General features: G+C 48.5%; 8 protein-coding genes across 8 annotated transcripts; 4 read left to right on the top strand and 4 right to left on the bottom strand.

Annotated features, from left to right (window-relative positions):
- Nucleotides 1-9: 9 nt before the first annotated feature.
- On the top strand, nt 10-1,623 carry B9G98_02555 (Methylmalonate-semialdehyde dehydrogenase [acylating], mitochondrial; the record flags this gene model as incomplete). Its single annotated transcript, XM_024809112.1, has 1 exon — nt 10-1,623. The coding sequence occupies one exon, from the start codon at nt 10-12 to the stop codon at nt 1,621-1,623; it is 1,614 nt and encodes a 537-aa protein (XP_024664880.1).
- Nucleotides 1,624-1,815: 192 nt separating this feature from the next.
- On the top strand, nt 1,816-3,180 carry B9G98_02554 (DnaJ 1, mitochondrial; the record flags this gene model as incomplete). Its single annotated transcript, XM_024809111.1, has 1 exon — nt 1,816-3,180. The coding sequence occupies one exon, from the start codon at nt 1,816-1,818 to the stop codon at nt 3,178-3,180; it is 1,365 nt and encodes a 454-aa protein (XP_024664879.1).
- Nucleotides 3,181-3,258: 78 nt separating this feature from the next.
- B9G98_02553 (Phosphatidylglycerophosphatase GEP4, mitochondrial) lies at nt 3,259-3,783 on the bottom strand (the record flags this gene model as incomplete). Its single annotated transcript, XM_024809110.1, has 1 exon — nt 3,259-3,783. One exon carries the CDS (start codon nt 3,781-3,783, stop codon nt 3,259-3,261), a length of 525 nt encoding a protein of 174 aa, XP_024664878.1.
- A 23-nt stretch (nt 3,784-3,806) lies between these two features.
- Nucleotides 3,807-4,481, bottom strand: B9G98_02552 (hypothetical protein; the record flags this gene model as incomplete). Its single annotated transcript, XM_024809109.1, has 1 exon — nt 3,807-4,481. One exon carries the CDS (start codon nt 4,479-4,481, stop codon nt 3,807-3,809), a length of 675 nt encoding a protein of 224 aa, XP_024664877.1.
- A 248-nt stretch (nt 4,482-4,729) lies between these two features.
- Nucleotides 4,730-6,223, top strand: B9G98_02551 (E3 ubiquitin-protein ligase hel2; the record flags this gene model as incomplete). Its single annotated transcript, XM_024809108.1, has 1 exon — nt 4,730-6,223. The coding sequence occupies one exon, from the start codon at nt 4,730-4,732 to the stop codon at nt 6,221-6,223; it is 1,494 nt and encodes a 497-aa protein (XP_024664876.1).
- Nucleotides 6,224-6,247: 24 nt separating this feature from the next.
- B9G98_02550 (Peroxisome biogenesis factor 10) lies at nt 6,248-7,123 on the bottom strand (the record flags this gene model as incomplete). The annotated part of the gene is made up of 1 exon (XM_024809107.1): nt 6,248-7,123. One exon carries the CDS (start codon nt 7,121-7,123, stop codon nt 6,248-6,250), a length of 876 nt encoding a protein of 291 aa, XP_024664875.1.
- Nucleotides 7,124-7,306: 183 nt separating this feature from the next.
- B9G98_02549 (hypothetical protein) lies at nt 7,307-10,924 on the top strand (the record flags this gene model as incomplete). Its single annotated transcript, XM_024809106.1, has 1 exon — nt 7,307-10,924. One exon carries the CDS (start codon nt 7,307-7,309, stop codon nt 10,922-10,924), a length of 3,618 nt encoding a protein of 1,205 aa, XP_024664874.1.
- A 41-nt stretch (nt 10,925-10,965) lies between these two features.
- On the bottom strand, nt 10,966-12,552 carry B9G98_02548 (N-acetyltransferase eso1; the record flags this gene model as incomplete). The annotated part of the gene is made up of 1 exon (XM_024809105.1): nt 10,966-12,552. The coding sequence occupies one exon, from the start codon at nt 12,550-12,552 to the stop codon at nt 10,966-10,968; it is 1,587 nt and encodes a 528-aa protein (XP_024664873.1).
- Between the last annotated feature and the right edge of the window lie 106 nt (nt 12,553-12,658).

Raw genomic sequence — 12,658 nt, 5'->3', positions numbered from 1 at the left:
CTGCACTCTATGATCACTCGTGCTTCTCGGATTTCTCGCTCCGCGGCCCTGCGTACCTTGACACGCAGCACCCGGTTTGCGTCGACCTACAAGTTTTCCTTCCCCGATTCCCATGCCAAAATCGCCAATCCCGTAGACACACCTGCCTTTTTGAACAATGAGTTTGTTCCTTCAAAGGCTAGCAAATGGATTGAGCTGTACGACCCGGCCACCAACGAATTGGTGACTCGTGTACCCCAAAGCACCCAGGAGGAGCTCACTGCCGCAGTCGACAGTGCTGCTGAGGCCTTCAAGACTTTTGGAAAGACCACTGCTATTAGCCGCCAGCAGATTATCTTCAACCTCACTCGTCTTGTTCGTGAAAATATGGACAAACTTGCTAGTCTGATCGTCATTGAGCAGGGCAAGACCTTTGCTGATGCCAAAGGTGACGTTTTGCGTGGATTGCAGGTTGCCGAGGCTGCTTGCGGTGCTCCTCAAGACCTTACTGGCACTGTTCTCGAGGTTTCAAAGGGCATGGAGACCAGAATGTACCGTGAGCCTCTCGGTGTTGTTGCTGCTATCTGCCCCTTCAATTTCCCGGCCATGATTCCCTTGTGGAGTATTCCCATTGCCCTCGCCACAGGCAACTGCTTGATTCTCAAGCCCTCTGAACGTGATCCCGGTGCTGCTATGTTTATCGCTGAGCTCGCTCGCCAGGCCGGTGCTCCTGCTGGTACTATCAACATTGTACATGGCCAGCACGAGACGGTGGATTTCATTCTCGACGAGCCCCGCATCAAGGCAATCTCGTTTGTTGGTAGCGACAAGGCTGGTAAGTACATCTATGAGCGCGGTACTGCCAATGGCAAGCGTGTCCAGGCCAATTTGGGCGCCAAGAACCACTGCGTCCTTGTTCCCGACGCCAACAGAAACCACGCTGTCTCCAGCGTTGTTGGTGCTGCCTTCGGTGCCGCTGGTCAGCGCTGCATGGCTCTGAGTGTTCTTGTCACCGTTGGCCAAACCAAGGAATGGGTCAACGACATTGTAGATGCTGCCAAGAAGCTCAAGGTCTCTGGCGGTTTCGAGAAGGACGCCGATCTTGGCCCCGTCATTTCCAAGCAGTCCAAGCAGCGTATCATCGATATAATCAACCAGAGTGAGAAGGAGGGCGCCACAATTGCACTCGACGGCCGTCAGTACACTGCTGAGGGCTATCCTAATGGTAACTTTGTTGGCCCCACCGTCCTTACTGGCGTCAAGCCCGGCATGCGTTGCTATGATGAGGAGATTTTCGGTCCGGTTCTTGTTGTCGTTGACGTCGATACCGTCGAGGAGGCTACTGACTTCATTAATGCTAACCCTTACGGTAACGGCACTGCCATCTTCACCCAGTCTGGTGCCATTGCCTACCAGTTCCAGCGTGACATTGAGGCAGGCCAGGTCGGTATCAACGTCCCCATCCCTGTGCCTCTTCCCATGTTCTCTTTCACTGGTAACAAAAAGTCCTTCTTGGGTGACGCCAACTTCTATGGTAAATCCGGCACATACTTCTTGACCCAGTACAAGACCGTCACTTCTTTGTGGCGCAGCGAGGATGCCAAGCAGGTCGAATCTGCTGTCAACATGCCTACCCAGCACTAATTGAACTTTTTTATCTACCCCATTTTTTTTTCTCAATTATCTACATAGCCGAATCAAGCAGAATCCAAAAAGAAAATGATCTCGATGACTAAGGAACTCTCTAGAAAGCTTGGGCCATTTAAACCTCCCACTAATTTTCCTTGTCAAATCAATTAGGATTGCTTGATTATCATGCGACTTAATCTGTTAGGTATGCCCGCATTTGCGCGGGCGTCGGCAAGACAATTTGGAGCCAAAAGACTGTTTCACGCCTCTATGCTTCGCCGCATGGAGGATCCTTACAAGATTTTAGGGGTGGACAAGACCGCATCGGCCAAGGACATTAAGAAAAAATACTACCAGCTAGCCAAAAAGTACCACCCAGACGTGAACAAGGAAGACGGTGCAGACAAGAAGTTCCAGCAAATCCAGGACTCTTATGAGCTTCTTTCGGATGAGACTAAACGTGCGCAGTACGACCAGTTCGGCTCTGCTGCCTTTGGCGGTGCAGGAGGCCCTGGCGGCCCAGGAAATGCTAGCGGGCCGTTCAACCCGTTTGGAAATGCAGGAGGATTTGGATTTGGTGGACAGGGTGGCTCTATTAACCTTGACGATCTTTTCTCCGCGTTCACAGGCGGTGCAGGTGGCGGATTCCGGGGATTTGGCGGTGCTGAGAGTGCCCGGGCTAGACCTGGTCCTCAATTGTACAAAGGTGACGATATCGAGATTGTCCAGTCAATAACCCTCGAGGACGCATCTACAGGAACCACCAAGAACGTCAAGTATTCCGTCGTTGATGAATGTGGAACCTGCCATGGATCTGGTCTCAAGGCAGGAAAGACGTCTGAGACCTGCAGTGCCTGTAATGGTAGCGGCTCGACGGTGCATCTCATGCAGGGCGGGTTCCAAATGGCCTCGACCTGCCACACCTGTGGAGGCAGCGGTGTGGTGATTCCGCGGTCCAGCCAGTGCTCGTCTTGTCACGGTGAAGGTGTTGTCCAAGAAATGAAGACATACAACCTGGATATTCCTGCTGGCGTGGCAGATGGTATGAGGTTGCGTGTTGGCGGAGAAGGTGATAGCCCCGTCGTTCGCAAGAGTGCCGATGTACGTACTCAGCGGGGTGATTTGTATGTTCGTGTCCATGTCAAGGAGAACCCCAACTTCATCCGTAACAAGAGCGAGCTTATCTACAGCGCTGAGATCCCCATGACCACCGCAGTTTTGGGTGGAAAAGTCCCTATTCCTACCCTTGGTGGTGCTAGAATCAACATCAACATTTCTCCGGGCACCCAGCACGGAGATCACATCACTATCCCTGATCAAGGCATGCCTATGCTGAATCGACCAAACGTCAAAGGTGACATGCGTGTGAATCTTAAAGTTCGTATTCCGCGTGCTCAGGATGCTACTCAGACAATGCTATTCGAGGCACTGGCTGACTCTTTAGGCGATAAACAAGCCAAACGTATTTACCCACCCATTTCGGAAGTGCGTGAAGACGAGCATGACCAGTCGCAGCCTGGACTGTTGAAGCGACTGTTCAATAAACTCACAAACCATCATGACAAAAAGTGACAGGCCATTAAAGAGGACTAAAACTAGAACAACCTAGGCCATTTTTGTACATAATTTTATTGACATTTTTCCTCGGAATTACTTGTAGAGCATCATTTCAAGGTGATTTAACCATTTGGGATGGGCACCTGGCCGGATCCAACATGATTTCGCGCCCATCAAGTTAGCCATAAGAATATCTGTAGCCAACCGATCGCCCACAACGCACAAATCGCTAGGCTTGTAGCCCTCCGAGACAAATTGATCTCCCAGGGTCTTGTAGCACATGGGCTTTTTTTGTTCGTGCCTAATAACTGGTACGTTCAACACACTCTCCAACTCCTCGGCAAGCTTCCCGTGCGGATCATGCTCCAAATCGCCGGCAGTGTTGCTTAAAACGTACACTTTGTACTCTTTCACCAGCTCATCCCATCTGGGTTTGAATGCAGGCCAAACTTCCAAGTGGTGGGGTTTGGCAAAGCAGTTATCTTTATCGAGGATTAGAACCTTAGTGCCTTGCGGTGGTTTAAGGTCTGCAAATGTGTTGACGGCCATCGTTGGTCGCAGGCTCTCACGATTTGCAGCTGCCCATAACGTGTATCGAATCTGAGCTAGTATAGACATTGTGATTAGAAGCCCTCCAGCTGCTATGCACGGTGATTAATAAGCATGATGGTTGCAGCAAAATCATCTAGAGATTGGAAGGGACCCAAACCAAAACATTCAACGGCGTTGCTAATATGGAATTCCAAACTTGTGATTGTTTCTTGCAGTTCAGCTAGCACTTTCTTTTCACAGTCGTAGTGGGTACAGAACGTTTTAATAATAGCTGCAGCCACTGGACTGTATTTCAATGCTCGGGCAGCAATTGTCAACTCCGTAAACTCTTCTTGGCTGGGTAGGTTGGGCTGCATGTCCTTCAATGTGTTTTCCATAAGAATCACGTCCGAATCGAGCTGTCGCAAGTCTTTATCATCCAGCACTTCTAGCAGTGAGGCCTCTTCAACAATTGGCGGGCTAGCAAGGTCCATTTCCTCCAAAAGCGTATAATGCATGTAATTGGCGGCCGGGGGCACAAAAGTCGGAAGTGATCTTACATAGGTCATTCTCGTATAGAGCTGGTTCAAGCGGTTCGCCAACATAGCACACCTCTCTACTTCAGCATAGATGTTCTTTTTGCAGATTAGCGAATCATAGCAGGAGCGGCGACGAAGGGCCTCTTCCAATTTAGCATTTACAGTTTCGTGACGCCGCATCAGTTCGGCGCGGCGCGCTTGGGGCTTATCATCATTCTGGAACCGAGAAAATAACTTGGTAACCATACAGCGGAATCAATAGTACAAAAGAATTAATAGTATAACAGAATATGTAACTCAAGATAACAAAGCTTTCTTCCTTCCTTCCTACAACACAGGCCATTGTTGTGCAGTAAATATTTCACTGCTCGTTTTCATTTCTAATCAATTTACTATTTCACGACATGGAGCATTGCAGCCTTTGCACGGAAGAGCTCAAAATACATGCTCGATATCCGTGCGATCACGAAATTTGTGAGAGGTGTTGTCTGAGAATGCGCTGGTTGATGAACGACAACACCTGTCCATTCTGCCGTTCATTAGCAGACGAAGTACACATCACGCGAAACCCTGAAAACATCAAGCACGAGGCCTCACTTGCTCTTAAAAAACTGGGTATGTTTTGCCAGGACGATGCTATGAAGAAACAACTGGAACACCTGATGCGTTATCCTTGTCCTAGATGCGACAAAGAGCTTCTCACATTGAAAGCCCTCAAGGAGCATGTGAGTTCAACGCACAGATCTAATTTTTGCATGGTTTGCGCTCGAAATGCTTCCCAGTTCTCAGATGAGTATGCCCTGTTTAATGCGTCTGAGTTAAATAGACACATGAACTCACGGCATCGACGATGTGAGTTTTGCAAATGGACATTTTATTCACCAGACGATTTGGCAAACCATTGCCGTAAAGAGCACGAATCCTGCTTTATTTGTGACAAGCGGGACCCTACGAGACCACAGTATTTCGCCAACTACGAGAAGCTTGAAGAGCATTTTCAAAAAGAACACTACGCTTGTATGGTGCCAGAATGTATAAACGACAAGTTTGTGGTTTTCGCGGACCGTGTAGAACTTCAGGCTCATATGGCTAGCGAGCATCCAGCGCTTATTGGAAAATATTTCCGTGGTGTCAACTTGGCCGAAATGGCAGCCTCTGCCCCGAAAGGAGGAGCGAAGCCTTCAGAACAAGAGAGCAAGGAGTTGGCGCAGAGACGATATAGCGAACGGTTGAAGATCTATGCGAATCACGATCAAGAGAAGATCCAAAAGATTTTGGACGCCAATTCTACTTTTGAGAACAAAAATGTTCCAACTGCTGCATTTATATCAAGCTATAACAACGTCTTGGATGTACCCGATGACCAGATTACCGTTTTGCTGAAGGAGTTTTCGAAAATCACTGTCGCAAATAACAAAAAAACCCAAGAGCTTTCAAATGCCCTGGCTCACCGCATGGGCGCTGCATCGGCAGCAGCAGCCACCGGCCAAGAACCTGCTCAGCCAGGACCCTCTTCGCGACCAGGATCATCGTCCACGCCCAAACCCCCTGTTCTTGGTGGCTGGACGAATTCTAGAGTGACTGGTGCTATCAACGTCAAAGAATTACCTCGTTTAGGTGAAAGAAAGCGGGCAGACTACCTGTCGAAACCTAGCACGGTGGTCAAACCACAAATACCCGGATCATCTTTGCCCCGTTTAGGAGCAAAACCTAAAAAGTCAGCTACAGGTTTGATCGGTGGTGGAGGTCCTCAGACTAGGCTTCCGGCACTGGGATCCCGATCAGATCGAATCCTACTCAATGAACAGCTGCGCTCAGGCAGTGTGTCCCCAGCCCCTACATCGTCCTCGGCAGCATCATCGCCGTCAATCTCACGTTCGAGCACACCCCGTGGTAGCGGTGTTGATTTGACGTCGCTCCCCCGGCTGCCTGGAGCAAAGAAATCAGAAGGCAAGAAGGGGCCCACCAAGGTATTACGAATTGTCTAATGAATAAATAGGTTGTAAATAGACTCATGCCTGTAAAACGAGTAGATTCTGTTCGTCGCAGCTCTGGCGACATACCGGGCACTCTGAGTGCACTCGACACCAGCCCGAGACGCAGCTCCAGCAGAAGATGTGGCCGCATTTTGTGGCGGTGGGGCTCCTAATAGGATCGAAACACAGCGAGCACATGCGGGAGTTGGAGGGGATTTGAGGCAGCACATCCGGATCCTCAAGATCAATCTCTGTTGATTCAACTAGTGTCTCGGGGTCGGCAGCTCGGTACCGGGCTCTGACAGCATTGACCAGTTTCACAAACGCTTGGGCCACCATCAACAACCCAAGAAATTCGTAGCTTCCTTTAGGGTCCAATGGGTTAACTCGGTGACCAAAGGCGTACCGCAAACCGAAAATGCGTTTAGACAGTTGGTAGTACGAGCCAAAGAAGTAGAAGAGAGCCAAGTTCACCGTCGACACCATAGCCGGCTGAACCGACTCCACTACGGAGTAAAGCAAAGAGTCATCCTTGAGTCGAGCCAGAACCTTGGCCTTCAGCTTGCCAAAGTAGCGGTGGAGCAAAATAGGCATCAGCCCCGCAGTCAGCACATACGCACCCCGGCGTTTCCAGTTGGGGATCTGCGACGATGGCGTCAAATAAAACAAGTCCGTATACTCTTCACCCAGCGTCCGTGCTCCCACCAAGGTTGTGAGAGCAAGGTAACTAAACGTGCTTGCCGCGTCGATTTCCGGACCGAGCGAATTGAGGAACCGGACGCCCTTGAACCACTGAACTAGTTCGCGGATGCCGTCCCGCAACTGCACCTCCACATATGTGTCCTTCTGGTTCGCTCGAATAATATCCGGAGCATTCGCAAACGGGAAATCAAGTGCGTTCTCCCTGCTCATGGCTATTTGGCACTTTTCGCGGGGTAAAAAGGTTTGTTTCAAACTCAGTAAGCTGGGTCATAAACCCTTCTCTACCCCTCCAAGCTGCAAGTCTGACAAACCGTGGTAGTTTTGCGTATCTATTACTAGTTGGACAGACCCCTCTACAGCTGTTTTTGTCATTTCAACCAAACACGGATTTATATGAGCGTGAAAAGACGTCCAGTTGAGAACGAGGCAGTAATGCCGAACGTGCTCGATTGGCAGCAGTTGAATGAGAATATCCCTGATGCGCGACTGTATGATCACTTGCTTCGTCTGGCAATTCTCGTGTACCGGCTCGAGCCACGTAGATCGAGCATTAGTGAAGGTAGTCACGTTAACGGCCATCAGAGGAGCTCGTCTGTTGGCTCGATTAAGGTGCATATACACGCCAAGCTACCGAAGGGCGCTCTAAAAACACTAATGAAGCATTTGAACCATGTTGCCATGAATGCCACGGGAGAGACGGCATACGATCAGGTCCGCAGATCCTGCTACTTGTCGTTCTATGCGATGGTCCTGAATGCTAAAACCGCGGACCGCGATACCTATGAAGATATGAAGACGAAACCGGAGTCTTTGATTGTGCGTTTCCTGTCGTGTGTCAACAAGCAGCTGGTCAATTATCCACAGTTACAATCAACAAAGACCACCAATGAGTTCAGTATTGATTTCGTCAACCTTCTACTTACAATTGTGCGCCAGGAGAAAGGCACGGCTGCGTTGGTCCAACAGCTTGAGGACTACAAAACTCAATGGCAAACAAGGCAGGGCTCGGTCTCGTCTTCAACCAGCTCTAATCAGCTGAGCAAACTGGTTCGATCTGATGAGGCGTCGTTCGATATCAAAGAGATGGACCTGGCTCAGTACGTTGCCCAAATCATGGGTATCTCGCAGTCAATGGCCCAAAATGATATCACCAGACTCAAGTCCTCTGTGACAGAACACTCGGTTGCCCAAGAACTCGAAGCTTACCAGGAAGCGTTGCGCAACAACCAACATCACCTCTACACAGCAAAGGATTTCAATAGCGCTCAAGAGTGGGAATCCTGGAAGTTGACTGAAATTCGAGCGGTCGATCAGCTGAAACCGGCCACAGACGAATCGCTGGCTGTTGGTATGCAAAATTTGTCCATGGGGCAAAGTTCAAATCTCTTACCACCTGAGCCCAAATCATACTACCTGGCTCTTTTACGCGTTTGCCTAACCTACGATTCCAAGCTGCCTAATCTTCTGTCGAACCAGTCGAACCGTTTGCTCAATGTAGCTGCAAATTGGTGGCGTATTTCACCTGAAACCCGCTCATGGATCATTATGTGGGCTGCTAAAGATAACTTCGATCAGGGGGCTCCTGTATCGGTTGTCATGGATGCATTCACCCTATCGCAGCACTTGCCAAAAGTTCTCCAGGATCCAAAGACTTGGTCTGCTGTAGACCACTACTTTCTGGCAAACTGTTTGGCGAGCATTCAAGCCCAAGCATACGCCAAGCTGGATAACATCCTCAGAAGTATTTTCGAGTCAAAAGTACCCAAAATCGGACCATATATCGAGCTTATGGAGGACTATCTTATTAAATGGGGGTCACTGAGTATCTCCGAGAGCAGCATTTCCCGCTTGAAAAAGGCGGTTGAAGCAGCTGCCGTCGCTGAGTACGATAGGCTCCTAAGTCGCGTACCCCGGGATTCCTCTTTAGACATTGGTCATATTCACGATCTTGGCCAATGTATTGTGAACAATGCGAAGAGATTGCAGAAAAAATACAAATATCCGCTTTTCGATAAAATCGCTATTGCGAAGCTGGTATGCGCAAAGCAGCTCAAACTGTTCAGTGTTGATTTTCTACCCATGTTCAAGCACTGCTCCTCTTCCCGCGAAGACTCTGAGCCTCCAAGCTTTGAGGATTTGATGGCTTTGTATAGTCTACTTGTGGAGATGCAAGATCTTTACAGACAGGTTTCTTTGTCGGATGGTTTCCAGTTCAATATTGAGAGATTATTGTTCCCATTCCTTTACGAGTGGGCTAAGGATTCTAGTAAAATTGCTCAGTCCTGGGTCGAACCGGCAATTGAGCAAGATGATTTCCAGCCCCTCGATGTAGAGAATCATGTGGTGCATTCCAGTTCTGTAAATGACTTGTTTGCATCGTTTTACGCCCCATTGAAGTTGATGGATGATTCCCAATGGAGAAATCAGTACCACGTGGCCAAAGTTTTGACTACGTTGGTGGAGGGTATCAGCAATGCGATCGGATCGTGGGGGTTCAAAGTGTATCTCATGTTTTGCCATGAGCTCAAGTATACCAATATCAAAGGTCAGCAATATGCATCTCGTCAAGAGCGCTGGCTAGCTATGGCCAAAGAAGCTGTAAATCAGACGAGTCGTGAGCCACCGGAGCCCTACCAATTCAAGATGGAGACATGCGTTCGGCTGAATGATATCGCTAAGGCCTATGAGCTTTTGGCCAAAATGGAAGAGAATTTAAATTCTGATGCTATTTCTAAGCGTATAAGCATCGAAGAGAAGCGTCAGAAACAGCAGATGGCTCGCAGCTACCTGTTTACAGTTTCAGTGGTTAGTGCATCGGGTCTTGTTCCCAACGAGACAAAGGGGACTCGAGATACGTATGTTACTCTGATTGATCAAGAAAATCGTAAACAAATCGGCAAAACTCATGTGGTTTATGGAACAACAGAGCCCAAATGGGGCCAGCAGTTCGAGCTTGAGATTAGTTCTAAACCCAAGCTTCTCAAGGTCACAATTTGGGATGAACTTATGGGCAGCAATCATGATCTATGCGGGCGTACGATGCTCAAGCTCGACCCCAAAGATTTTGGCAGTCGGGACTATGGCACTGCATCCAGATGGCTGGATCTTGATACCCAGGGCAAAGTTAAAATTGATATCTCGCTGGATGTTCAACAGGATGATATTCGATTTTACTTTGGAAAGGCTTTACGCTTTCTCCGCCGAACGCAAGACGAAATGGTGCAAATGATCGTCGACCAGTTTGCACCATTTGTACAGACAGCAATATCGCTCCCTACTATTAACTCATTGTTGAATCGGGGCCGATTTGGTATGGACACTTTCCAGTCGTGGCTAGGGACCAAACAGGAGTCTAAACAGCCGCTAACTGCTGAACAAATAGAAGACGTGCTGCAGCCGTTGTTCGACTATCTCAATTCCAATTTTGCTATTCTGGCCAGTGTGCTCACTCAGGAACTCAAGATTAGCGTCATGTCCAAAACTTGGGAGGTGGTGCTGGATACAATCGATAATGTGCTGCTCCCCCCATTGGAGTCTCGTAAAACTACGCAGAACCAGCTGTCTCCCCGTGAGGTTGAAATTTTGTTCATTTGGCTGGCAGCACTTAAGGACTTTTTCCATAATGAAGGAGCTGGGCCTGATGTGCAGACCCTACAGGGCCAGAAATACCAGCAGCTTATGAGCATCTCAAACCACTATACGCAGAGCACAGCGGAGCTAAAGGAAGAGGCCGAAAAAGTACATCGTGCCAATATGAGGGCATTTACTCAGACCTATGATCTCATGGAACGATCCCAATCGTGTATGTTCCATCGAAGTCGAACAGTCATGCAACAGAACCGGGAAAAGCTGCGGCAATCCCAGCTGGCAGCGCCCGAGATTGATAATGTCATTTTGCGCATTCTCAGAACACGCGGTGAGCTCGCCTTTATCGAGAAGCATTTGCGCTACCGCGAAAGAACTGCACTCAAGCGTCAGACTGATCTGACTCTGCAAGGGTATGCAGGTTAGTATATATAAATATTTATTTTTAGGGCTCTATTGAAAGCCAATCATTTGAAAAAATCAGAGATTTTGCCTTGCTTGGGATCACCGGCAGCATTTCTTTTCACACCTCGTTTGCTTGGTGACGCCGGGCTGCTTAAACTGAGTGGCCGAGGCGTTTGTTGGGCCTGAAGCTGTTTCGCGAAATGCCAATCTTTGTGTTCTTGTTCGTCGGCAACTTTGCGACGGCACTTATCACACCAATACTTTAGACTTTCGTCTTTGCCATCGTCAACAAATAAAGATTCAAAGAGTTTTCGCTCTTTTGGTAACTCTTCAAAGTTCGAAGCATCCAATGCTAAAAGTGTGGTGCCCACTAGATTCAATGAAACAGCAACCGGAACAACAAGATTATAGATTGCTTCGGAAAGGTTTTCCTGCGGGACTGCCATGAGGGTTTCTCCAGGCACTCGTTTGCTTTTATTGTTCTCGTTTTTTGCCCACTTGAGGGTCAAAGATTTGGGACGGAATTCAAGTCCATTGTTATCGACAGCCAAATCATGGAGTCGTCCGGAAATGTCTGAACTATACACTTTCAGCCAATCTTTGACATGTTGCTCGGTTTTGACACCGGCTCGGAATTGCTTGACACTTGCCATAGACTTGATAGTTGTTCGTTTCGTGATTTCACATGTTAGAGCCCCACGGCATAGCTTGTGCAACGCACTGGCAAGCTTTTCATCTTTAAGTTTTGATTTGAGCTGGTCAAAAGATAAATCGCGAATGTAAGAGAATTGGTGGTCGTCCGGCAACGATAGTAATTGGGTGACCTCGTCTCCAAGTTTCCCGCCCCACCCCCAAGCGTCTCCCAGCTTGAATTTATCCAGGAATTCGGGGATATGTGAATTGGTGACGACCGTTTGATTGAAAGGTTTGTTACACCCCGAGCCGAGCTTTGCAATGACCTTGGACGACGCAATGCCGGCGGAGCAGGTGTACTTGAGTTTCTCATAAACCTTTTGTCGCAAATCATACACTATTTTGTTCCCAAGTAGTATGAGAATGTCATGCCACGTCGAGGGAGTTTTATCGGCAAAACAGAGGCCATATTGCTCGATATCAACTGACTCGGGAACCGGCGGCAGTTTCGACTGGGGATCGTTCGATGATAATTCAGGAAATCTGGCCTTGGCAATCTGATAAACTTGGGGTCCAAGATCAATAAAGCCCTCATCTATACCCGCTTTCTCAACAACCGGGCACTCGTCCTTGAAAATTGCAAAAATTTTCCTGCTCTCGCTCCGAAACAGATCAAGACTCACCTTATGGCTTTCCATTTCTGGCTCATCTCTCATTTTCCAAGTCGTCTCACCCTTTTTGAACGTAGCAACATGAGGCAGATGGACCCCTGGACATAGTTTTTTTACTTCACTGATGTTCATACCCCGCTTGATCCCGCATTTTCGTGCTGGGTAGTTTACGGCAATCACAGATCCCCATTGGCGGCAGCACAACGGCTCTGCAGGGTCAATATTCGCATAAACCCCTTGCACTTGAGCATAGAACGCGTCCAAATCCACATGCGCAACAACAGCCAGCGGAGACAGCCAGCTCGTGGAAGTAGCCAGCTGCTCAAAGTGCCGCTGAAGTTCCATATGGGTTTGTCATTCTTCACATCACTCGCGATTTTTTTTCATGTGAGAAATTTTGAAAAGAGCTATTCTGTGAGCGTGCAAGTGACGGAGCTATAGAAAAGTATGG

The sequence above is a fragment of the Wickerhamiella sorbophila genome (genome assembly GCF_002251995.1).
Source record: "Wickerhamiella sorbophila strain DS02 chromosome Unknown contig3, whole genome shotgun sequence".
Lineage (NCBI taxonomy): Eukaryota > Fungi > Ascomycota > Dipodascomycetes > Dipodascales > Trichomonascaceae > Wickerhamiella > Wickerhamiella sorbophila.
Note: the sequence above shows the minus strand (reverse complement) of the source record. Positions and strands in the feature narration are given on the sequence as shown.